This window comes from Sturnira hondurensis, unplaced genomic scaffold (genome assembly GCF_014824575.4).
Source record: "Sturnira hondurensis isolate 20B ecotype Veracruz unplaced genomic scaffold, ASM1482457v3 Scaffold0015056, whole genome shotgun sequence".
In the NCBI taxonomy this organism is placed as follows: domain Eukaryota; kingdom Metazoa; phylum Chordata; class Mammalia; order Chiroptera; family Phyllostomidae; genus Sturnira; species Sturnira hondurensis.
Genome location: NW_028087687.1, coordinates 2727121 through 2754056, shown reverse-complemented (window position 1 = coordinate 2754056; position 26936 = coordinate 2727121). Strand labels below are relative to the sequence as shown.

The 26936-nt window shown below is 41.8% G+C and overlaps 1 protein-coding gene across 1 annotated transcript in view; it reads left to right on the top strand.

Annotated features, from left to right (window-relative positions):
* WDR19 (WD repeat domain 19) overlaps positions 1-26936 on the top strand; it is a 73714-nt gene that overhangs the window by 37979 nt on the left and 8799 nt on the right. Inside the window, exons 18-36 of the mRNA XM_037064322.1 lie at positions 1766-1925; positions 2117-2227; positions 4415-4524; positions 6199-6256; positions 11056-11196; positions 11277-11359; positions 11850-11933; positions 13055-13201; positions 13523-13647; positions 16149-16261; positions 17583-17651; positions 18366-18443; positions 19738-19834; positions 20492-20616; positions 23085-23166; positions 23800-23950; positions 25616-25739; positions 26230-26306; positions 26634-26758. Of these exons, the coding sequence (XP_036920217.1) occupies positions 1766-1925; positions 2117-2227; positions 4415-4524; positions 6199-6256; positions 11056-11196; positions 11277-11359; positions 11850-11933; positions 13055-13201; positions 13523-13647; positions 16149-16261; positions 17583-17651; positions 18366-18443; positions 19738-19834; positions 20492-20616; positions 23085-23166; positions 23800-23950; positions 25616-25739; positions 26230-26306; positions 26634-26745 (2047 nt within the window). The 3' untranslated portion in view covers positions 26746-26758. The remainder of the gene's footprint in view (positions 1-1765; positions 1926-2116; positions 2228-4414; positions 4525-6198; positions 6257-11055; positions 11197-11276; positions 11360-11849; positions 11934-13054; positions 13202-13522; positions 13648-16148; positions 16262-17582; positions 17652-18365; positions 18444-19737; positions 19835-20491; positions 20617-23084; positions 23167-23799; positions 23951-25615; positions 25740-26229; positions 26307-26633; positions 26759-26936) is intronic.

Here is a 26936-nt window from a genome sequence, read left to right as displayed (position 1 = left end):
CTTCAACACCACTACATGAGGCTCCAAAATGCGCATCTCCAACTTACACCTGTGCTTACCGCCTCCGGTAGTCGTGTGTAGTAGGGAGTCCACAAGCTCCTCATACTTGCCCTGTTCAAGACAACTCACTGACTTCCCCAACCCCCTTTTCTCCCCCATTCTAATCATACACGCACACGTCCTAACACACGTATCTACACACACACACACACACACACCCCGGATCCTTTTCTCCTTCCATGTTCCTCAGTCTTAACTCAGTCCCTCCCTTGGAGTAATGTACTATAACGTGACCACTTGCAGACCGCTCTCTCTGCTGATAGCCTCGTAACAATCTCACCTGTTCTTCACAGACTTTTGAAAATGTGAGTCTGACCTTATTTCCTGGCTGAAGACTTTCACTGGCTTCCCACCTCCTTTAGGAAGAAATCCCCACTCCTTGGGGACGGCGGCATGACACACTAGGCACTTGATGTTTTAATGGCAGCCTTCCCCATCCTCTGCTTCCTCTCTCTCACACTGGCGCTGGAACCCAGTGTTTTTCCTGCTCCTTGGCTTGGCACATGCTGCTCTCCCTGGAACGGCCTCCCCTTCTCTCTGTGTGTACTAACTCCTCTTCCTCGGAGGCCCTCTCCTACTCCAGGAAGTCTTCCCTGAAGCCCTGCAACCACTTGCAGTCTCGGATGTGTTGGCTCAGAGCCAGGGTACAACATACCTGTTCTTAGTGGTTGAGAGAACTTTATTGTTTACCACTGTGTGACAAGGTAGTCTTTTAAGGTCTCAAATCCTCCCTGTCCTCATCTATAAAGGAGAAATAATAATAATGCATAGTGGGTAGAATTGTCAGGGTGATCCAGTGAGAGAATTTATACAAAGCGCCTAGCACGAAAGACTGACATATGGTAAGCACTCAGTGACTTCCATTGTGCTGCGTTACAGCCATCCGTTGACTCACCTGGCTCCTCCTTCCCCAGTTATGACACCCGAAGGACAAGGACTGTGTTTGATTTGTATCTTGGTTCCAAGCACAGTTCCTGATGCATAATAGGTGTTCAGTCAATGTGTGTGAGATGGAAAACACAGATGAATAGGTGTAATATGTTCATTAATGTAAAGGTTCCACAAAAAGTTTAATTGGCATTTATGATCCTGCTTTAAACCAGAGGTCCACAGAATTTTTCTTTTGTGGGCCACATGGTATGCATGTCACGTTTTAAGGGCTGCAGGGTCTCTGTCACAACTATTTGAGTCCACCGTTGCAGCCCAAGAGCCACTGAGACGAGCCACAATGAACAGGCTGATGAGTAGCCACGTTCCCCTCAGACTTTCTTCTCACAGACAGGCAAGCTGACTGGATTTGGCCTGTCGGCCATATTTGCTGACCCCTGTTTTATACTTCTGAATTTAAGGGAGTAGAGTACTATTTTGATTAGACTTTTGTGAGAACAAAAATAATTTCCATTGTGTATGAAGTAAACGAAAATAAATAAAACTAGTTGTTAATGGGGGAAGGAGGTTACCCAGAGTAGATTTAGATTTATAAAAGAAACTCAAGAAAAGTCATCTGTACAAAAAAAATTTATGTAATTTTTCATAACACGGAAATGATTACAGACTAACAAATGTTTTATAAAACTTATCTACAGCATGGCATCCAAATTATGTAGGATTGTCTACTGAAAATTGTCTACTAGGGAGCAAGTAGAGCTCCCTGGTAAACTCAGGGACTTTAGTCCTTGACTAAACTCGTGTACCCACTTTCTAGGTTTTCTGATGCTTGGGAAATGTGCAGGCTTCTGAATGACCCTGATGCCTGGCACGAGTTGGCCAAGGCCTGTCTGCACCACATGGAGGTGGAGTTTGCAATCCGCGTTTATCGGAAAACTGGAAATGTTGGCATGGTGATGTCCTTAGAGCAAATAAAGGTAAACAGCATCTTATGAGAATGATCAGGTTAGGATTTAAATGGCATTTATTCATACATTTAAAATTTTTGTAGTTAATCTTACGTAACTTGTTAATAATTGCTAGAACATTACCTCTTTGTACTAAGCAAAGTCTTTTTTACAAGAAAATTAAACCCATATATTCTCATTAAAACTGCTTTTATTTTTAGGGAATAGAGGATTACAGTCTTTTGGCAGGGCATCTCGCCATGTTCACTAGTGATTTCAACCTGGCCCAGGACCTGTACCTTGCATCCAGCTGTCCCGTTGCGGCTCTGGAGGTATAGCAGCAGCAGGGTGGGGACGAGGAAACGAAAGGGGGGTCGCACCTTTTACACAGTTATGATTTCTCGTCACCAGACTGCACGTGCCTGCCCCTGCTAGAGCTGAGGCTCCAGCTTTAAGAACCCCTGTGTACTCGTTAACTTCAAAAATATTTTCATTCTAAAATATATATTCATTCTATATTCTGTGGAACCACAAAAGGCTTGGTATTGTAACATTACCAAATAACTTAAAGTCTAAATGTGTCCACAGAGAACAGATTTTATAACTAACAAAGATGCATACCAATAAAAACAACTGCCATTTATTGAGTGCTCACACTTTTTTAAGCACTTGACATATTGTAATTCATTTAGCTCTCACAACAATCCTTTGAGGCAGTATTTTTATTTTCTCTCTTTTCCACATGGGAAAACTAAGATGTATTTATCTTTTATTTGTTGTATGAAAGTCTCCTGTGCATTAAAAGGTGGGCTAAGGACTAGTGTGTCATCGCCAGTTTCCCAGAGGCGAGCATAGCAGTGGAAGAACTAGAACTGGATGAACAACCCGGTTCAGCGCAAGAAGAGGAGAGAAGTGGCCGTAGGGAAAAGCGACTAAGAACACGGAAGACAAATCCTAGCTTTGTGTAACCTTGAACACTTTGTTTCATCTTTCTGCGCCCTAGATCTTATCTTTTTCAAGTAGGGATAACGCTGCCTAGCTGGCAGGTTTTTATTTTCAAAGATTTTATTTATTTTTACTGCGGGGGGAGAGAGAGAGAAACATCAGTATGAGAAGCATTCATCAGTTGTCTATCATAAGCACCCAGAACAGGGACCGAATCTGTAACCCAGGCGTGGGCCCTGACCGCTTTGTGGGATGATGCCCAACCAGCTGAGCCACAGCGGTCAGGGCTAGCCCTCAGGGTTATTGTAAAGATTTTTAAATGAAATTAGGTCCTTTGGAACTGTGCCTGACCAATAGAAAAGACAAGAGGGTGGCTGCTGTCACCGACATCACTCCGCCTCAAACCAGCGTTTCTACAGCCACGCAGAGGTAGTTGTGAAAACATAGTTGCCGCTAGTTTCAAAACTTACCTCTTCAAAATTGTTCTAAGCAAATTTTCATTTTAAAATTTTTAAGTGAACTAAATTAATTTTGTTTTAAGAAAAGAATTCAGGTAGTTTTACAATGTTATTTGAGATAATTAGAGCCACCCTGAGAAATTGAAGTAGGACTATGGCTGCAAGGAGTGAGGACGCAGATGTTATCTCAGTTCTTCTGTGTTTAGCTGCGGACACTTGTCAGGTGATACAAGATTCGTAAAGCGTTTGAGGTGATGGCTTCACAATGGAGAGCGGATTGCGCCCTCTTGTTCCTTTACTTCACCCTGAAAGCAGACAGGTTAGCCAGGTAAAGAAGAGGCAAAGCCTTACTGCCCAGCGCCGCCACACACTAACAGTGAGAGTTTGTGTACAAAAGTAAGCCTCTTCTGCCTCAGTCTCTGGATCTCTAAAATGGCCACAAGAATGGTTCATTGCAAAAGGCTAGCGCCCTAGGACATTACCTGGCAGAAAATAGCACTTGAAAAATGTTAGCTACTGTTAATTCTTTAGAAAATGGGAATACAAGCAACGAATGAACTCCAAAAAGTTCTTCATCGGTTTGAATTTGGGATTGTGCACCAGACGCAAATAAAAGACCTCGGGAGCCAGAGGGAAAAAGACACACTCATGGTTTATTTCTATTTGCTGTTATTCCTGTGTGATATAGCTTCCAATATTCTCAGAAAATAACCTCAATTTCTGTAGTAAACTGTTTTTCAACTTTTTAAATTATCTCCTAAGAAGGAAAATGAACAATCAGTGGATTGAATTACTTTTAATTTTGGTTCAATTTAATTTTTCCTATTGAGAAAAAATTAAATACTAAAGAATAAGATTTTGTTGGGTAGAGTTGAGTTGCAGTGGCCACAAGCCATTGCGATAATAGCTAAGATGTTTTTGCTCCCCCCAAAATCAACTTTTACCCCCTTGTGGGTTCTATCACCCCCACTGAGAAAGTATACTATTGTAATGTATCATCTTTGCAAAGATCGAGTTTCATCCTTTAAACAAAAAGTCTTTGTAAAACTTTTATGAAACTGCCACTGTGTGGGGACTGTGTGAAATAATGTGCTGGTTTCGTTCTTGCCCTGATAGATGAGAAGGGATTTACAGCATTGGGACAGTGCTTTGCAACTGGCGAAGCGGTTGGCCCCGGACCAAATACCATTTATATCAAAAGAATATGCTGTTCAGCTTGAATTCACGTAAGGACTCGTCTTTGTGTGTTTCAGTTGGTATCTGATTGCTGAATTACTGATTACTGAAATAATTACTGAATATCTTCCGTTCTAAACCTCCATTTGTTATAAGGCCCTCTGTTGATTTAATAATTCTTTTTAAGTGGAAAAGAGATTCATGCAAACAAAAATGTTTTTTTCTAACTAATGATTTCTTATTCGTGCTTTTATCCATTTTAATTTCTGGTGCCAAATTCTAAGTTCAGGTCTAAGCCTTTTCTACATCTACGGTCTAAATATTGTTTTGAATCACATGTGGCCAACCACAGTTACACATATCATCAGGGTGACATACAGCTCTTCATAACCTGTGCTCATGGTCTTGACCTCTTTGAATAATTTGAGGATTTATAGTGTAATTTCAAGGCACAGTGAAAAAACTAGGAATTGGTCTACAACTTCTGTTTGCTTAATTTTGTATTTTTTAATTGAATTGCATATGGATAAAATTCAACAGTTAATGTTGAAAATGAAGCCAGAAGCTTTTCACAGGCTGACTTCCCCGCCTGAGTAATGATTGTTCATGATGCATGAATAGGCTTCCCAAATCCTTTCCTTCTCTGAAAAAGACATAATCTATTCTGAGAGACTTAGAATTTTCTAGTGCACTTAATTGCTACACAGTCTTAATTATCAGTAGTCTTAGTTGACAGAGTATATACATTTTTATTTTAATGCTGCATAAACATGTAATTTTAGAAGCATGCAAGATCCACTTCTAATTCACATTCAGCCATGGTTAATGCTACTAATACAAATACCTGCAGAGACAATAAATGAATCATTTATTGGGTTGGCCAAAATTCATCTGGTTTTTTCCATAAGATAGCTCTAGTTGTTCTTGGTCTTTAGCCTCATTTGAAACAATTTTGTTAGACTGTATTTGACACAGATGTCATATCAGTGTGCATTTAAAAGAAACGTATCAAAATTGGTGGATTTTTATGTAGCCATTTTAATATTGAAGATGGAAGAAAATACACAACATTTATTCTGGTTTATTATTTCAAGAAAGGTAAAAATGCAACTGAAATGCAAAAAAAGACTTGTGCAGTGTCTGAGAAGGTGCTGTGACTGGTGGAATGTGTCAAAAGTGTTTTGCACAGTTTTGTGCTGGAGATTTCTCACTGGATGATGCTCCACAGTCAGGGAGACCAGTTGAACTAGATAATAATCAAATTGAGATTTGAGAACAATCAGTGTCATACCATGTGGGAGGTAATCAACTTACTCAAAATATCCAAATCAATAAAATTATTGGTGAAAATTAAAAGCATTTTTTATGGAAAAAACTAAATGGACTTTTTGGTCAGCCTAATATTTGCAAATATAAGTTCTCACATGTATGTGAGATAACTATATCACACTGAACAATTTTTTGGCATTTATTATAAGATACATTTCAATTTCAATACTAAGTCTGGGAAAATATTGTTTTATTAACAAAGAAAATACAGTTCTAACATTTGATTTTTAAGAAACATTTTTATGTAATTCCACTTTATTTTTTTATAAACTTAGGTTCATTGATAATATTGACACACAGATTATAGTTGTAGAAATGACAAAGATTATCTTCTAAATCTTATATATGTAAGTAACATAAATATGTATTAAAATTCACTCTGATTTTTCTTTCAGGGGTGATTATGCAAATGCTTTGGCTCATTATGAGAAAGGAATAACAGGTGATAATAAGGTAACCTTGAATAAAGATAAGATATGCATTATTATCTTTGGCTTGTTATTAATTTCATTTAAAATATTATCTTATTTGCATTGCATTTATTTATATTTAGCAGGTAAGTCTTTTTTCAGTTTATTAACAGCTTTGCCAGGGTATGGTTAAATCATTTTAAATTCTTAAAAACTGAAGATAACAATATTTTTATCAGTTTGAAAAAAATGTTTTCCATTGTATCCTAAATATGAGCTTCTTATTAAGGTTGGAAGTAAGATTTGTATCCCTTTCCACTTATAGGCTATGATTTTCATAAGGTTTTTCCTTTCAGTCTTAAAAAGTTTCGGTAACAACTTTGAAAGTAAATTCTCAAGCCATAAAAGTTCTGCTGTTCCATCTTTCATGTTGTCTCTTTTATGATGAACCTGGTAAGCATGACCTTACCCACTGCTCTGACCCATTCCCCCATCCCAGAATTTAGCTTTAAAAGCTTGATTTTGTAATAAAAATTGATGTTTTTATGTTAGGTGATATTTTATAAAGATTGAAAGTATTTTTTATTTTCTGTTTTATATCTGATATTTTTATTACAAAAGTAATACAATTTTATTGTAGTCAATTTAAAAAATCACCAGAGTATGTTAACATGAAAAGTGATGGTACTTCTGGTCAAGATGGCAGTGTAGCTCACCTCTTCACACAGCCACATCAAAATTAAAACTAAACTATAGAATGACCATCATTCAGGACTGTCAGAAATTGAGCTGTGAATAGAAGTCCCACAACTATAGAATTAAAGAAGAAACCACACATTGAGACTAATAGAAGGGGTAGAGACATGGAATAGGCTGGTCCCACACCTACAGATCTCAGAAGTGAGGGAGTCCCAGCCCCACACCAAAGCCCCTGTTCAGGGCTCCAGGGCCAGGAAGATAAGTGTCCATAACTTCTGACTGTAAAAGCCAGCGGGGATTGAGGTGTGGAAACAGAAACTTCTGGAATCCCAGGCAGTTCCTCTTAGAGGTTTGCACTCAAACTCACTTGGACTAACTCCCCCTGAGCTCCAGTGCCAGGACAGCACTGGATTGAAAGACATCCTGATATACAGGGAGGAATTGTCCAGTATCAGGGTGAAAGCTGGGGGTACAGCTTTCTCCCAGGCAGAAGTGTTGGCAGAGACCATTGTTGCTTTTCTGAGCCCTTCCCCAACAGAGCCAGCATGTGGACACCATATCTAAGACTCCATTGATCCAGTTTTCACACTGTTTGCCCCACCCTGGTGATCCCTGAGGCCCACCACAACCATATTTCAGGCCCACCCAAGCTGTTTCTAGTGGCTTTTCTATATGAATGGCTTGTCTTGGCCTTAGCATCGGATTTTCCTAAATTCTCTCAAACAAGCAATATCTGGATTCAGCAAGCCCCTTACCTCTCACTAAATTGCCCCAGGCTCTGCACTGGCAGCAGCTGGCCTTGATTCACAGCTTGGCCTCTCCTGGGAACCTCCCAGCCCAGCACAAATAGCAGCCATAGGCAGCTCTCTTTGTAGCTAATGCTTTGTGAACCCAACAGAACACAGGCAATGGCTGACCTTGGAGCTGCCATCAGCAATCAGGGCTCAACTACAAGAGGAGGGTACACTCAGCCCACACAGTTGGCACACCTTGAGTACCCAGTATGAGCTATAGGAGAGGCTGTGCCACTGGATCCTATAGGACACCTACTACATCAAGCCACTCTATCAAGTCTGGGAGGCTTAGTAGCTACCTAAGACATAAAAACAAACAGGGAGGCTGCCAAAATGAGGAGACAAAGAAACGTGGCCCAAATGAAAGAACAGAACAAAACTCCAGAAAAAGAACTAAACCAAATGGAGAAGAGCAATCTATCAGATACAGAGTTCAAATCACTGGTTATAAGGATGTTTGAGGAACTTAGGACCTCAACAGCATAAAAAAGACCCAGTCAGAGACAAAAGATGCAGTAATTGAAATAAAGAACAATTTACAGGGACTAACAGTAGAGTGGTGAAGCCAAGAATTAAATCAATGATTTGCAACATAAGGAAGCAAAAAACAACCAATTGGAACAGCAAGAAGAAAAAAGAAGCCAAAAAAATGAGGATAGTGTAAGGGACCTCTGGGATAACTTCAAGAATACCAACATTCACATTCTAGGGGTGCTGGAAGGAAAAGAGAAAGCAAGAAATTGGAAACCTATTTTTAAAAATAATGAAAGAAAACTTCCCTAACTTGGTGGAAGAAACAGACATACAAGTCCAGGAAGCACAGAAAGTGCCAAAGGTTAAAGACAGATTCTTAAAAGCAGCAAGAGGAGAAAAGTTAGTTACCTACAAGGGAGCTCTCTTAAGACTGTCAGCTGATTTCTCAAAAGAAACTTTACAGGCAAGAAGAGACTGGCAAGAACTACTCAAAGTGATGAAAAGCAAGCACCTACAATCAAGATTACTCCACCCAGCAAAGCTAGTATTTAGAATCAAAAGATAAAGAGCTTCCCAGACAAGAAAAAGCTAAAGGAGTTTATCACCATACCATTATTACATGAAATGTTAGTGGGTCTTCTTTAAGAACATCAAAAATATGAACAATAAAAAGGCAGTACATATATATATATATATATATATATATATATATATATAATTGAATCTAAAAAGCAAAATAAGCAGAACAGAAACAATCATAGATACAGAGAAGATTTTAATGGTGACAGATGGGAGGTGGTCAGGGGATAGGTGAAAAGCGATTAAAAAGTACAAATTGGTAGTTACAGAATAGTCATGGGAATGTAAAGTATAGGGAATAGAGTGGCCAAAGAACATAAGCATGACCCATGGACAACAGGAATGCTTGAGGGAGTGGGGGGCTGGATGGAGGAGGAAATAGGGCAAAATTTGGGACAACTGTAATAGCATCAACAATAAAATAGAATTGTTTTTTAAAAAGTGAGAGTCCAACATTTTCTTCCATTCATACCCCTTAATGGTAACTACAGTTAATGATTTTATGTTTCCAACTAGACTCTCTCCATATGTATATAGTGTGGATTTTTACTAAAAATGAAATCATTTTCATGCATTAAGCAAAGATCAACTGACTTTATCCTGTGAAAGCAACACTTTGCTTTCTTCATGGTCTTCCCAAGTCAATACATATGACTTGTGTTGATTTTAGAGCTATAATCCCATTGTTTGGAGGTACAGTAAGTCCCCCTTATCTGTGGAGGATACATTCCAAGACCCCCAGTGGAAGACTGAAGCCATGGATAGTACCAAACCCTGTATATACTATGTTCCTTTCTGTACATACATACCTATGATAAAGTTCAATTTATAAATTAGACATAGTAAGAGATTAACAATAATAACTAATGATAAAATAGAACAATCATAACCATGTACTGTAATAAAAGTTGTATGAACGGGGTCTCTTGCTTTCTCAAAATAGCTCATTTTTCTGTACTCATCTTTTCACTTAAAGGAAGTACCTACAGCTCCTCTTCAGCATTTCCAAACATGCATGAACACTATTCTTGCTCTTTGGGGCCATTTTAAATAAAATAAGGGAACCTTGAATACAAGCATTCTGATACCATGACAGTGGGTCTGATAACCAAGACAGCTACTGAGTGACTGATGGGCGGGGGACATACGTAATGTGGACGTGCCGGGTAACGGGATAATTCGTATCTGGGTAGATGGCATGAGATTTCCTCGTGCTACCCAGAGGGGCCCAGTTTAAAACTTATGTTCATTTCTAGAATTTTCCATTTCATACTTTCAGACCATGGTTGACCACAAAAAGTAAAACCATGGATAAGAGGGGACTACTATACCATGATGTTTTCATGTGTGCCCTTGTTGAATTATAATTGTTTCTATTTCTATATAGAACACTGCAATAATATTCCTAGTTCATTGTCTTTAACTACCTAAGATAGTATTTCTGAAGGATATACTCTTACAGGTGACATTTCTAGGTCATACGATGTGTGTTTTTAATTTTTTATACTGTTAACTTGATCTCCAGAAGAAATGGTAGTAATTTCATAACAATTAGAATAACAATACAGCTGCCAGATATCCATTTTCCCACATTCATTCTTTATTTGTGTTATCAAAAGCACTCACCACTAGCCATGGGTGGCTATTTGTTATTCTAAATTAAATAAAACTCACAACTCCATTTCTTTGTCACACCAGCCGTATTTTAAGTGCTCAGTAGCCACCAGTGGCTGTTCACGGGGCAGAAGTGGAGCATTTCATCGTGACAGAACGTTCTGCCAGACACACTGCTTTACGTAAAACGGAATCTGACATGACATTTTGCTAGTTTAGATTAGTTATTTGGAAAGTCCTTTGGTTATACTTAACGAATTAAACAATTTTAAATAAAGTTTTGATGTTTAATCATACCTAGTAATCTTCAATTTGATAAATGGTTTTTTCTCTTAATTTTATGCATAGCATTTATGCTACATATCTAGTATATTTCTTCTCATATAAAATTTTATAGCAAGAAAACAGACAAAGATATGCAAGGGTATTAGGCCAAATGGTAGTAAAAATTTGCTCTAAAACACGAAAGATCTAGGCTTCTGAAGAAAAACATATTAACTGCAACAGGTGATTTAAAAAAAAAGACTCAATGTTTTTTCAAATTCTTGACATTTGCCTGAAAGGATTAATGTGAGTTAACCATAGCTTTCAGGTTCATTTTAGACTCAGATTAGTCGTTTAACTAAAACACAGCATTTGAAGTGAGGGTCTCACTTGTTGGCTGTTTGCCCTGCAACTACAGGAGCATGATGAAGTGTGCCTGGCTGGGGTCGCCCAGATGTCCATACGGATGGGAGACATACGCCGAGGGGTGAGCCAGGCCCTCAAGCATCCCAGCAGGGTCCTTAAAAGAGACTGTGGTGCCATACTGGAGAATATGAAGGTATGCTTGTCTCTGCTTATATATCCATGTGGTCTTGTACATAATACATTTAGTATTTTAATGATCCTCTTTCCATTTAGCAATTTTCAGAAGCAGCCCAACTATATGAAAAAGGTCTCTACTATGACAAAGCAGCGTCTGTTTACATACGCTGTAAAAACTGGTAAGAGTTTGCTGAAGTTTGTTCGGGGCAGGTGTGGAAATGTGTCCTGGTCGGCTCCCCACCTGTTTCCTTGTGGCTCCTCCTACCCGCACATCCCGTTCCCCTTATCTGGGCCTTCCCTCCATCTCCTTTCTTTTTCTTTTCATATGAGTTTATATTAGTAATTCTTTTTTCAAAGAACAGCACATTCTATTGAGTTGGTACAGAGAAATTACTGATCAGATAAGTCACTAGGCAAAAGAGAAAGCCCTCTTGCCCCAAAGAACTAATGAACTAAGTAAGCTTCATTTCCCACCGAGGGTGGTCTTGTGGAAGGGGAGGAGAACATCAAGAGAAAAAGCAATTAAATGTTTCACCTAGAAGAGCCCAGGTTTTTAAAAGATTGTGATAACTTCGCTTTTTGAGTCCTAGAAACTAACAATTGATTGTAAGAAGCCACTTTTAGAATGAATATGGTGGTGATATTTTTCTCCTAAACTTACCTTTCTAGGGCAAAAGTTGGTGAGCTTCTGCCTCATGTTTCTTCCCCAAAGATTCACTTGCAGTATGCCAAAGCTAAAGAAGCAGATGGAAGGTTTGTACCATTTCTCAAATTAATACGGATTTGAAGTAACGTTCTATAAATTAACCACTGACATTGGCAGCCCTCTGTGAAGGGCAGAGTGGAGAAACAGAAAACATCTCTGCCTTTCACCCGGCCCAAAGGGCCAGACCGTTCAAGTTTTCTCACCCTTGATACACCTCAACTGATTCTTCCTGTATTCCGGTGTAGAGTGTTTACCAGAGCGTTAAATACTAGGAGTTGAAATTTGATATAATATGGAATGAAAATGAAGTTAAGTAATAATCATTTTTCTTAAGGATAACTTATTAATGCAGAGGGGAAAAAAGTAAAGAAACATGAATTCCACACCTGTGGTTGCACTTTTTAAACTTCAAAACAATATTAAAACAAAAAAAAAAGGAGACCCAGACAAGCAAATACAATTATGAAATTGTACTTCATGCAAATATGGAAAAGCCCTACTTCACTACTAGTAATTAAACTGAAGCAAAGTATATCATTTTCACCTATCACATTAGGAAAGATTATATTAAATTAATAACCATAGTGTCTAATGGCATTTTTTACACCTGAGTGACAAAGTGTGATTTTCTAATGCCTTTAGAAAGCTCTTTCGCAATATACATTAAAATATTGTAATATTTATTCAGATATTATAAGGTTACTTTTAGAAAAGAAACCTTAGGAAATAGAGATAGTACACTAAATGTCTTGTTTAAAAGAGAACTAGTGTCCTGAAGAGAAGTGGAGCGCCACCTAGAGATCAACACGAAGATTTTCTGTATCGCTGTTAAGCTCTGTCTGTAATTGTGAAAAATTCTGTATTTGCCATGTTTTCTAAAATAAGCCTATATTAACATTATATTGCAACTTAAAAAACCACCAAAATGTACAAAGTTACAGAGATGTGGTTCAGAATAGAAAACACAATTCACTGTTGGTATTTTACTGTTAGTTTATGAAACCACCAGAAAGAAAGCCGCCCTGAGTGAGATTGCTCCTGGCGTTCTTCCCAAGGAAAGACAAAGAAGCTTAAGAAAAATAAGCAGTTACCACCAATACAAAAGTGTTCCACACATTTATTGACATGTTCCCCCCCAAAGTTGGTCTGAACGTACGTATTCCTACAGGTACAAAGAAGCTGTGGTGGCCTACGAGCATGCGAAGCAGTGGAACAGTGCCATCCGCATATGCCTGGACCACCTCAACAACCCTGAAAAGGCCGTCAGCATCGTCAGGGAGACCCAGTCTCTGGACGGGGCCAAGATGGTAGCCAGGTAACTTGGGCGTTCTTACTTTCCGACTTCCAAGAACTAGCCTTTCAAGAAAGCCCCTGCTTCCCTTTCACAGATAAATCCAAATGGAATATTTATTCTTTTCTATTTTTTTGTTAGGTCTAAGTGTGTAAATTCAAAGGCTGTTTGTGTGGTCAGCGTATGAGAGTGTGTTCTTCAAATATAAACGTAGAGTATAGAACTGCAGTGCACCTAGTACATTTTAATTGTTAAATAGTGTCTCAAGGCTGAAAATATTTTATTTCATGAATGACAAGTTTATTTGCAGTGAGTCGGGCTAATTTAGTAAGCACCGTGTTTCAGGTTTTTCCTGCAGTTGGGAGACTACGGGTCTGCCATCCAGTTTCTCGTCATGTCCAAATGCAACAATGAGGCTTTCACGCTGGCTCAGCAGCACAACAAAATGGAGATCTATGCAGACATTATTGGTAAGTATCATCGTTTTCTCTAATTTTTCTCAAAGATTTTCGTCATAGAAGCACTTGGACTCTTATAAGCTAGTGGCCAGAGGGGTGTGCCTGCAACCACGTGCACCCCGCGTGTTTACGGAGACACACACACATCTGTGTGTTGCTGATTCGAGTCCCGGATCCCTGCTCTCACGGTAAAGGTGGTATGGCATTATAAGACAATTTGCAGGACTTAATTTAAGGATTTGGGGGTAACTTCCAAGAGAAGAAAGGCAAGATTTCCCAAATCCTGCTATTGATCAACCAGTGGTAAATAGAGCAAGTTTCCAAAGTGAAAGTGACATAAATGCAGAATGAGTTTCAAAAAAGTAAGTGTTTTTATAAATTTAAAACATTGAGTTACAAGTTGATATATGATCACTTTGATCAAGAGCAATCAAAAGATGTGGTTTTTAAAGATTTTGAAAGTCCAAAAGAGAATTTCATATTCTGAGAACACCTGCTTATAGGTTTTTCTTCCCATGTTTGCAATTATTCTATTCTTCGAATAATTTTCAGATCTTCATTTTAATGTCATATATGACATTATATCATGTTGTTTTGCTTTGGCTTTATTTTGTGGTAAAATATACGTAATATAAATTTACCATTTTAATCATTTTTAAGTATGGCATGAAGTACTGGGTTGGCCAAAAAGTTCATTTAGTTTTTTTCCATATGATGGCTCTAGTAGTGCTTAGTTGCCTTCAACTTCATTTAAAATAATTTTATTCGATTGTATTGTAACAGATGTCATATCAGTGTGCATTTTTTAAAAAAACTTATCAAAATTGGTGAATTTCTCTGTGGCCATTTTAATATTGAAAATGGAAGAATATGTGCAACATTTTGGCATAATATGCTTTATTATTTCAAGAAAGGTAAAAACACAACTTAAACGCAAAACAAAAGATTTGCATTGTGAATGGAGAAGGTGTTGTGATGGATCAAACATGTCGGAGGTAGCTCGCAAAGTTTCATGGTTGCTGACATATTGGCCAGATAATCCTTTGCTGTGGGCTGTCCTAGGCACAGGAAGATGTGTAGCAGCGCCCGGCGTCTACCCACCGGAAGCCAGTACTCAGAATATCCAAATTGATAAAGTTATTGGTGATAATTAAAAATGTGTCTTTTATTTTATGGAAAAACTAAATGGACTTTTTGGCCAACCCAGTACATTCCTGTGGTAGTGGAGACATCACCACCACCCATCTCCAGAACTTTCCCATCACCCCGAACTGGAGCTCTGTCCCCGTTACACAGCTACTCCCCACTCCCCCATCCCCCCAACCCCTAGGAACCAGAGTTCTACTTTCTGTCTCTAAATTTGCCTGTTCTTGGCACCTCGTATAAGTGGAGTCATAAAATATCTGTCATTTTGTGTTACGTTGTTTTTTAAAATTTACAAACTGAGCATAAGAACTGATGGTAGGATTCATGACGAAATTTTTATTTCAGTCTTCAAGGGAAGAAATAGGTAAAAGCATCTTCTGAGATCTTAGAAAGTCATTCAGATAATTGGAGAAAATAAAAAGCTATTTTAAAAAGAAGTATAGATTTTATGAACCAGTTACTCCCATAAATTCAATAAAAATTTAAAAAATAAAAAAACAACAAAAAAAAGAAGTATAGATAAAAGCAACATTAGAATTATTCATGTTTAACTTGACAGATGACATTTCTGTTCTAACATTAAACAGCACCATTGCACTAAATTATTTGTTTTGCTAATTTCATAAGGATGTAGCTGGTGCTGTATCTCACACACACACACACACACGTACACTCACCCCCCAAATCAGCACACACCCTTTTCTCCACTTTTCTTTACCCCCTGTCCTTATCAACTCCATGTGTGCCCTTGGCTGGAGGCACAGGTATCCTGCTGGACCTCCAACCCTCATGGGTAAGTGTAAACAGTGAATTAGATCTCCAGCAGCTTTATTCCACTGTATTCAATATATTTAACCTCAAACCAAAAAGAAACAGTAATTTTCTTTAGATAGCACCTACTGGCCACTTGAACACCATCTTTTTTACTTATCTGACAAATGCGTATGGACTATTGTTTAAACCAGGTGCTGCTCAAAAAAGGAGATGGATTACATTAGCATTACAGTTAACTTTGCTTCAGAATGTTCTGGAACCCTAGGCAAATGATGGTTGAGATTACAGTCATGGTTGGTTCTATTTTAGGAGATGATAGTGAGACCCTTAGAAAAGATGGTGGAGTTGCTGTGAGTGATGTTAAACCATAGCCTAGATCCTCAGCCTCGTCACTTTGCCCCCGATGATGGATCACAGCTGATATGTGGAGTAGTTGTGGTGAATGCGTTTTCTGATGCAAACAGATACTGATAATAACATAATTTGCTGTTAAAATTTTTTAATCACCTGTTTTTAGATCTTTTCGGGGGGGTTAACAGTAAAAAGTAAACAAGTTTTGCTCAGATATTTTACTCCATGAACTTCTGTTGCAGGTTCTGAAAACACCTCTAATGAAGACTATCAAAGCATTGCCTTGTATTTTGAAGGAGAGAAAAGGCATTTTCAGGCTGGAAAATTCTTCTTGCTGTGTGGTCAATATTCACGAGTTAGTATTTGCCAAGAAAACATACTGGGCTCCACAGAAATGATTACAGGAAATAATAAAAAATATATTGTGTTCCCAGACACCCAGATTTGAAATCTCAAATTCAACTTTAAACACCTCCCCCCTCCCCCCCACCCCAGCGAATCCCACTCTTCCTTCGTGGTACCTCTCCCATCTACCTGTCTTCATTCTGCCTGCCATCAATCTACCCCAAACTCAGGTCACCTCACTTTAAATTATTGCAACAGGTGCCTGTTTTCCCTGTCTTTAGTTCCTCTCTGTATCACTTCTTGAGTGATACTTTGTTCCAGAAATGGTACTTTCCATGCTCATGGGCCCCTTAGTCAGAGGTCACCATGCTCACACAAGAACATGAACAAGTGGAGCTGGGGGTAAAGCTGCGTGTCCACGTGTGGCAGGACAGGAACCACGGCTGGCTCCTGTTTTGTCTGAAGGGAACAGCTGCTGCTCCCCTCCACAGGACTGCTGCCATTCAGGAGTCCAGGCCCAGTTGTGCCAGGTCGTCTGATTTTTAACAAGAAACAGAAGTTTCAGTCTCCCAGTTTTAAAATATGGCACAGATGTTTTCAAAGCAGCAGTCGCGTGTGTGAATTTGCCTTCAGGCCATCGATTTGCTGGTTCTGCCTCTCCAATACTAATTCAATCGCCTTCCACAAGTTAACCAGCCAGCCTGAGCTTCCCAGTCTGCCATCCAGCTTTTCTGTCGAAGAATCCTGCACTCCCACCCACCTTTCCCATCTTTGCCTCCCCACTAGAGTCCTCTCTGCCCTCTTCCCCACTTACCACAGTCTTTTAAGCTGTTATAACCTTAAATTTCTTTGTAGGTGCGGTGGTATGACGTTCAGGAGTTAGACAGTGATGACTTAAAATGTCCTTTATATTGTCATCACATCACACAGATCACCCCAGTTAGACTGGATGTGGGACAGAAAGTCTATATCATAGACTTTGATGATATGTCATATCATATACGCCATGTCATATCCTTCCTGGTCATAGCCCCACTGTGCTAGAGCACAGTCTTGTATACATAGTAGCACGTTGTGCGTAAATATTTGTGGAACGAGTAAATGAATGAAAACAAATTTTCCTACTGAAAGAGGGTACATTTTTCATTTTCATTTCATCAGAAATCAGAACTAGATTCTTCAGAGTGTTAACTGGATCTTTCTATTTTAAACTGTATTGAGCCCTGTGTATATTTTAAGACCTAGCACTGTGCAAGCCCCTAATTGAGACGAAGATACTTGCACAAACTAGGGTTACTTTGTGTGTGCAAGCTTTGTTTTTCTCATTTCAGGCACTTAAACACTTCTTAAAATGTCCAAGCTCAGAAGATAATACAGCAATAGAAATGGCAATTGAAACTGTAAGTACACTATAATGAAACTTTCAAGAAAGCCAATATTTTTTTTCACTTTTTGAGGAGATTCTCAAACATATACAAAAGTAGACCAAACTGTGTAACAAACTCTCATGTACCCATTAGCTAACTTCAACAGCTATTACTAACACATGGCCAGTCTTATTTTGTTCATATCCCCACCTCTTTCCCTACGTTATTTTCATCCTCATCCTCACCTGAGGATATATTTTATTGCTTTAGAGACAGAAGAAGGGAGAGAGTAAGAGAAAAACATCGATCGGTTGCTTCCCGTATATACCCTGCTTGGGGATTGAACACACAACTTATGTGTGTGCCCTGACCAGGGATCGAACCTACAACCTTTCAGTATATGGGACGATGCTCCAACTAACCGAGCCACCTGGCCAGGGCTCCCTGTGTTCCTTAAAAGTTTTTACTGAAACATCCAAAAAGCATATTCTCTGTGTGTAAAAAAAAAACAAAACAGTACTTTGATAAAGCAACTTTAAAAAGCTAGTTTCTAAGGATAGATGTTTTTATTAATAGCGATTCCACAAATGAAATGAAGAAAGACCCTGAGCTATGTTTTGGGCACTTGACAATAGGAATCTTTGCATTTTTTTTTAACTTTATTTCCTTAGCAGATTTTTTTGTCTTCTCCCCCACCTCTTTCAGGTTTAAGATTTGAATCTACTCTTTCTTTCTCTTCCTAAACAGGTAGGTCAGGCCAAAGATGAGCTACTGACGAGTCAGCTGATAGACCACCTTATGGGGGAGAGTGATGGCATGCCTAAGGTACTGTTTTCTTCACGTGGACTTCCAAGTAGCTTAGGTAGATTTTACTTTATCTGCCTTGTTTTTTACCTGTGATGGCTTTTGCATCATGGACTTACGAAATTCTCCCTGGATGAGTCTCGGGTCAGCCGGGCAGAGCCTGCACCTTAGAGGCTGCTGGGCACGTTCTCTCTTTGAAATAATTAGCGCTGCAGCCCATGAAATAGCCACATCCCTCAAGGTAACAATCCTCACCGCCCACCACTTCCCAGTGTTGTTATAGAGTTTTGTATATTCTAGGGCTGTGAAAAATAATGGTCAGAACAATGACTTGGCACTGATTCCTAAAAATTGGTGTACTTTATTTGCATTTCAAAAATTACGGTAATTAATAGATAATCATATTTGGTGTAAAAGTAACTCACTAGAAATATAAAGTAAAAATAAGTTGTTAGGACTCTATTTTCAAAATAAGTGACTCTTGGAGCTCATGCAGAAGTCCGTCTTCTCTCAGTCCTGATGAGGACAGATGCCTGCGCCTCTGAGAATGCTCCCAGGTCTTTTTCTCCCCTTTTGCTTTGGAGTTCAAGGGTGTCTGTTTGTGAAGGAACTCAAGTCGCAGATCTGGAGAGAAGGGGCTAGAATGTCACTCCTGGAGAGCACTGTAACAGTCCCGATCCCAAACCTGTTACCTGTGTTTTAGAGACAAATGCCCTTAGACCCCGGGGACTAGGCTAGCCCGTCAGGGTGCAGGCCCTTCAACCGTTCTCAGCCACCTCGCCGTTCGCCCGGTAATACCAGGAAATAGCACAGAGTAGGTGAAACTGTCTGGAGTTAAGGAGAATAGAAATCAAAAGTACTCGAAGGCCAAAGAAAATTTTATAGGCCAGAGGAATTTATATAGGTGTAAAAAAAATTTTAAGTGTTGTTAAGCTGCTACATGGTGAAAGAGCACATTTCATTTTCGGCATGTGAGAGAGAACTCTGGGGAGCCGTGCTAGGAACTCGGCCCTGGGGAGGTCCAGCGCTATTCTGGTTTCCGTCAGTGAAACCCTGTAGTTGCGCCTTCCTCCCACGGCGGGGTGTGAATGTTGAAATAAGCTAATATCTCCAAGTACTTAGAATACTAACTGGCACATCTTAACTCTAAATAAATATTTGATAAGCTAATTCTTTGTTCATTCGGTTCTTTAAAAACAGCATCAGCCAGCAGTTACTGGAAAGCGAGTGTGGTCCTAACTGAAATGCAGAGTGTTAGGTGTTTCCCTCCTTAGCTAGTGACGATGTGACGCTTCCCTACCGGTTTGTGTGGCAGGACGCCAAGTACCTGTTCCGCCTGTACATGGCCCTGAAGCAGTACCGGGAGGCCGCCCGCACGGCCATCATCATCGCCCGGGAAGAGCAGTCTGCAGGTGGGTCCCTGACGCCCGTGCTTCTCTCCCCAGTCAGGTAGTAGAAGCAAGCTCCCCAAACCGTCCCCCAGCCAGGGAAGAGCAGCCCGATCCTAATCTAGGCTTGCTTCGAACCACGAAGGCTAGGGACGCGACGTTTTATTCTCAGAGAAGTGAAAGAAATAGCCTAGCATCACAGGGGGTGCTGAAGAGCTCCACTCAGGCCTGGGAAGGGTTTTATGGAGGGCTGTGGCCCCGAGGTTTTGGGTGTGGGGTGAGGTTTGAGGCTTTCACAGGGATGCTGACATCAGGAGGGAGGCAGATAACGCTGAGGGGGTACCCTGGTTAGTGCTCAGGAAGCTGTGATGGGGGCCCGGGAAGAGAGGCTGGATCTGGGAGACGCAGAAGGGAGACCCGGACCTTGGTGACCCCTTGGACTTGGGAGCCAGATAGGTGCCCTGAGGAAGAGGGAGATGTCTAGGATGACACCACCATTTTCTTTCTGGGGCCTGATATTAGTACCATCAGTTACTGCAGGAAAAACTACTAAGTCACTTCGGGTAAAAAATTATTAGAATACTGCTAATAACATTACTAAGCCATTTATAAAATGAGGGCCCATAGAAAGTCGTCAGAATTCATCCCCTACAATGTGTCATTTTACCTCCCTTTTTCAAGGAAACTATCGGAATGCACACGACGTTCTCTTCAGCATGTACGCAGAACTGAAGTCCCAGAAGATCAAAATTCCCTCGGAGATGGCCACCAACCTCATGATTCTGCACAGTTACATACTTGTCAAGGTGAGGCCCTCTGAGTGACCAGGAATGTGACCTCGGTCGTATATACGGTGTGTGTGTGTGTCTGCAGGGGTTTCTTGTGGGCATCTGTCCACTGGAGTGATTTCCTCAATCTCTCTGTTCTTAGGGGAGAAACACTAGATACAGAATCATTATGCAATAGGCTGTCTTTTGTGAACAAAAGAGCAAAAAGTAATATATATTCATTCCAAATAAAATTGGAACCATATACGTACTTTTAAAACTAGCAAAAGCAGCTTCCTAAAGGAAACACGGTGGGTGCAGAGGAGGCAGGGCTCCCGACTGCAGCCGGGGCAGGAGGGGCGGGAGGGAGAGGGGGTCTCTCCTCTTCTTCATATAGTTTTCAATTCTGAAGCCTATGTCTGTATTAGCTGCTCAAAAACAGATTTACTAAAAGCATTTTTGTTTAACCCAAGCTTGCTAGTTTTTCCTAAGATCATGGATTTTATACAGTTCAACAATTTTTTGTTAACAAATTTGATTGAGGTAAAGCCAGCATGTAACACTGGTTTCTGGTGTCACCATAGTGAGCCGATGTCTGTCCAGCTGTGAAGTGACCACTGCATTGGTCCAGTTAGCACCTGTCACCATACCAAGTTCACTTTCAAATCTGGGACTTCCAGGTGTGCTCTGCAGTGTCATTAACTATAGTCACCACATTGTACACATTCCAACTTACCCATTTTTCCAAATTCTCACATATGTCCAAGTACATCTTCCCATATTAATGACAGTTCTCTGGCCAGACCACATGAGCTAATTTAACTCTGAAGGTACCCAGCACAGCATGTCATGTACCAGACAGTTGAGACCCTGGGTCCCATCTGTGCAGGTGCCATCCGGCAGAACTTTCTGCACAGTGGATGTGTTTGGTGTCTGCTGGGCAATATGGTGGCCCCTGGCCTGGCTATGCGGCACCTAGAATACAGCTAGTGTGAGTGGAACTGATAAACTAACTTTTTTTTTTAATTTAAGTAGTCACATGTAGCTGGTGGCGACTGTATTAAACCTCACAGATCTGTAACAGATTCTAAGGGGAATTTCTGAATTCCAACTTGCAACCCCCAGAGTACATTTCCTTCAGAGTGGTAGGGGGGCCCCTCTGTCAGACAGAAAGAAGTAGAAAGTGGGGAGGTCTTTCCAGCTTCAGACAGGAGTGGTGGTGCCAATGACCTTGGGGCACACAATCCAACAAAATGGGGGTCGTTAGAGGTCAAGGGGAAGACAGAAACAAGCTGGTGGGAGATGAAAAGCAAATACAGGGATTCCTGTATAAGCCCCTCCAGGACCAGGGTTTTCTACCCCTATTAGCTTGGTGGGGGTGGGGAGAGCATTCTCTTGTCCTTTTCTTTTCCTCTGGTCCCAAGAGGTGGCCTGTCACTCTCCCTTCCCACCAAGGAGCCCCCCTCAACCTCCTCGCCCTCTGCTCTCATCTCCTATGTAAGCACAAAGCACTTTCAAGGTTTTATAGGATTTTTAACTGCTTGTGATATTGAAGGGAAACTAACAGATCCTATTAAGAACAAATTGATACAGAAATGTCACAGGCATCTTGGGCCTAGAGGACTGGAGTCAACCACATTTCAGGGAAAATCGAGACAGCCTTGGCAGATGCCTCCTCTCCAGAGCTGGGACAGGGAGTCCGGCTGAAGGAAGGCTGGGACATTTGGGTGTGGACGGCTGAGCTGGGCAGCCTGAGGCCCACAAAGCAGCAGAGGGTGAGGGAGGCCCAGCAGCCAGGGCTTCCCTGCGGTGCATTCCATTAGGTTCCGTTACTGTTCGTTATCGTGTCGCAGTAAACTGTACACCATTCACTCAGACCTGATGCCTGAGTCATCCCATACTTTCTGACTGAGCATCATGAGTTCTGACTCCCAGTCTCCCCAGTCCTCTCCCTCCCCACTGCCCCACCCTGTGGGTTACCTCCTCTTACCCGATGCCTGCAGGGGCCCCAGGGCCCAGCCAGCAATTCTCCAGCCTCATCAGGGCCTAAGTGTGCCCCCTCCTTGCGTCACAGACCCCACCTGTACTTACCTAATTCCAGGCACTTCCAGCCATCGTTGCTTTTGCTTACGGCAGACTGGGCCCACTTTTTGTAACTATGCACCCTCTGTCCCTGCCTCACTAACAGCCTTCAGGTCTCACAACAACCTGGTAAAAGTAGGTATTGTTAGTCCCTGAGTGCTGGCCAGTAATGATGGGCCAGGAGTTTGAACTCATGGCACGTGGTCCAGCTCCTGGTGGAAAGTGCCTATAGAGTATGGGTGAGGCCGTGGGGCTGCAGTACTGCTGGGAGGGGCGAAGTCCCAGGGGCATTAGCCGAGTGAGTCTGCAAGAATCATGACCCCGTTCAGGATCACAATCAAGGAGTTGTTTATTTGGAGGAGGAAAGCATGAATTAGGTTAATTGAAGTACCTAAGAAGAGTATACAGTGTGTTGTTTGTTTCAGATTCATGTTAAAAACGGAGATCATATGAAAGGGGCACGTTTGCTTATCCGGGTGGCCAACAACATTAGCAAGTTCCCATCACGTGAGTACCAAGCAGAGCCATCACCCCACTTCCGAGTTAGTGTAGCATTCTGCACAGGCAGACCCGCCCCACCAACTCTGCCGGCCACTGTGCTCCACACGTACGAACTCATTAACCCCCACAGCAGCCTCGTGCAGCGGTTAACGGGTTGGATAACTCACCAGGACTCCCACACTCAGCCTGTGGTCGTGGTAAAGGCTAAGACTGACCACAGTGAAGGGAAAGAGGGAAACAGGCAAACGGGGAAAGCGCACGGCTGCAGTCTGAGGAACAGGTGCGAGCTTCCAGGGCCTCCCACGTGGAGTCACACAGGGCACCCATAAGACCTCCAGGAGTGAGTTGTGTGACAGTACCTGTCCAAGGTGACTCAGTGCCCGGGGGTCGTACTGGGGGCTGGTCACACAGGTACCCTGTGCTTTGCATGCACCAAAATTCCCAGGCTCCCAGAAAGCAGGCGTTCAGCACAACCACACCCCTGGTGGTACAAGGCAGAACAGGGGACAGCCAGGGCAAAGGCATGTCGGTGAGCAGTGAGCCTGACTGCTCCTCGCTAAACAGACCCCAGCTCTTTGCCGGGGACGGAGCAGTGCCAGTAGAGGCACTGTGCTTTCCACTGCCCCATTTGTGTTGCAGACATTGTGCCAATCCTGACATCCACGGTCATCGAGTGTCACAGAGCAGGCCTGAAGAACTCGGCTTTCAGCTTTGCCGCGATGTTGATGAGGCCTGAGTATCGCAACAAAATAGATGCCAAATACAAAAAGAAGATCGAGGCGATGGTCAGGTAGGCAGTGAGAGTAACTTCCCTGTCTAATCACAGCTCACAGACGCCTTTTTCACAATGCAGCTGCTCGTGTGCAGGCTCGATAGAAAATGGCTGGGTGGGGGTGGCAGTTAGGATTGTATTCAGCTCCCAGCAGCAGAAAACCCAACTTGGCTGGAGCAAGTCGGGATTCATTGACTCATACACACAGTGTTGCATGCCAGGGCTGGTGTCGCTGGGTCCCAATGGCACTAAGGACAGATCCCTGTCTTCCAGCCTCGCATCTGGCATGTAGACGTCTTGTCCTCGAGCTTGCACCGTTCTGGTGCTCTGCCACAGCTGCACACATCACATTCCCGTGCAAGGCAGGAAGAAGAGGGAAATTAAAAGATGGAAAGGTCTTTGCCTTTTAGAAAGGGCACACCCCCAGAAATCCATTTCCATCTCACTGGCCAGCACTCCACCACTGGGCTTACCTTTAGCTGCAAAGCAAACCGTTGAGTCAAAACAAAATTTGGCTGGCAAGGAAGATCGGCATTACAGAGGCAGCAGTGTCGGCCACAGACGGACAGATAGTGACTGTTTCTCAGTGTAAGAAAATTGGTACCTACACAGCCCGTTGCCAGAAGAGAGCTCATTTCCAAACCCTGTCTAAGTCCAAAGGCACATGAGATGTGTCCTCGCTTCACAAAGCAGTAAGGAGCCTGGTTTTCCAAAGAACACTAGGGAAGAGTAGCGCTAGTGTTTACACAAGGAAAAACTGCAGTCATACAGTAATTCCCTACTACCTCTTGTTCAAAGCAGTGGTGACATTCGGGGTTCCCGTTAGATGCATTGACCAGAGGACCCCAGTTTGGCTGAATGTCGGTCACCCTAGTCAAGGGAGACGGCTGCACCACTAACGGCCGAGGGAAGCATGACCGCCTTACTGCTAGCTGGGCTTGGGACTGACCCTCATGGCAGAGAACTCTCAGCTGGGTAGGCCCACATGGAACAAAGGCTCCCTTTTTCAGACTGACCCGCCTTACCTGCCCAGGTGAGGTGAGTGAGGTAGGGAGACGATGCTAGGGAACATTCACCCAGCAGCCTAGCACTGTGCTGTGCGAGGCCCTAGCTGGAAGAGGCGCTAGGTATTCTTTCCCCACACAAGAGTGCTCTCTTGCTGAGGTCTAATACGGTGTCTTGTAGCTACCTGTCGCTATTTAAATTTAAATGAATTAAGATTAAATGTAAAACGTAGTTCCTCACACCACCCCTCTCTCAAGAGCTCAGAAGCATCATGTGGCTCTCGGCTTGGCGGCCACATTGGACAGCACAGAATTAGAACGTGGCCACTGTCACAGAACACCCTGCTGGACCGAAGGTTCAGAGGCGGGAATACACTCACCACTCCAATGCACAGGAAGAGAAGAGAGCAGGGCCCACCCATGTTTTCTGCCATGTAACGTGCCCTGAATGCCAGCTCCCCAAAGTGGCCCATGTAATACTGCAATCGGACCAATCCCAACTGCTCTTCCGCCTCCCGGAGCGGAGGTGTGGGCCGAGTGTAAGTCTCTAGTCCCAGAGTCTAGGGAGACGTAGGTGTGGTCCATGTTCCCAGTTTTCCAAATATACCTTTTCTCTGCTGTCCATATTACATGGGAGGTGAAGTGTTGTTTTTAAGTGGCATGTGATTCTTCCTCACAGGAGACCCGATACATCCGAGATAGAAGAGACCACAACCCCGTGTCCATTCTGTAAATTTCTTCTCCCGGAATTTGAACTCCTCTGTCCTGGGTGTAAAAACAATATCCCATATTGCATTGCAACAGTAAGCTTCTTTATAATAATTTCCTTTCTTTGCATTTCTATTTATAACCCATTTGAATACATGATGAGTGGCAGCATTTTTTTCACTTCTAAAATCTCAATCCCTCAAATTTCATGCAACTTTTAGCATATAATATTATGGTTAACAGCATATAATAGTTTAAATGAGTATGTACTGTGGGGCAATGTACCACACATTTGGGGATCACATGGCTTAAATCCTTTCTCTGCCATTTACTGACTGTATAACTTGCTGCAATGTGCTTTACCTTGCAATTTAGATAATTTCTCAAAATTGAAGACTGTTCTTTATACGTGAATCTGACAAATACATTCTGGCTTTAGTCCTTTTGATGCCATCTCTTCCAGATTAATGATCAGTAATTTAGAGGGCTGGCTTTTAACGGTAACCCAGTTATTATAATTGACTAATGGCGGGTGGGTTAAAAATAAAGGCAAATTTTACTTCTAAGTAAGTGTACTGCTTCCAGGGCCGACACATGCTGAAGGATGACTGGACAGTGTGTCCACACTGCGACTTCCCTGCTCTGTACTCGGAATTTAAGGTGTAAGTGCATCCTTCCTTCAGGCCAGACTTACCCAAACACGAGCCTCCACTCAGCCATTCTTCATCTGAAGTCTCCTTTGTTCACGCTCCTCCTAGAGGCTCAAATTGTCCTCTTAGGAGAACTGATGACCTTTAAAAACATCATCATTTAAGGGGATCTTGCAGGAGACTAAATATTCCTAAGTCTTTAAGTATCCCTAGTTCTTAAATTGCATGATGAACGTACTAAAAGATGTCAACAGGAATAGTTGTTCTTCCCATTGGAATAACCCAAAGGAAAAGAAATAGTATGTATTTAATCTATTCTGCCTTTCCTCCCCCACACAGCATGCTAAACACTGAAAGCACATGTCCCATGTGTTCAGAAAGATTAAACTTTGCTCAACTGAAAAAAATTCTGGATTGTACCCAGTACCTGCGGACAGAGGTGGAGCAGTAAGTGAAGTGTGCAGGTAAGGGCCAGGCCATCCGCTCACCTTCCCAGGGCACAAGAGGCCCGAGTCCACACGGCTTCACAGTTTGTGTTCGCATTGGCTCCTTTTGTGAATTGTGTCATTAGTCAGATTTAATGCTGAAATTAGTCAGACGGCTGTACCGTCTCCATCGTGACAACAGCTGTTGTCCAGGCAG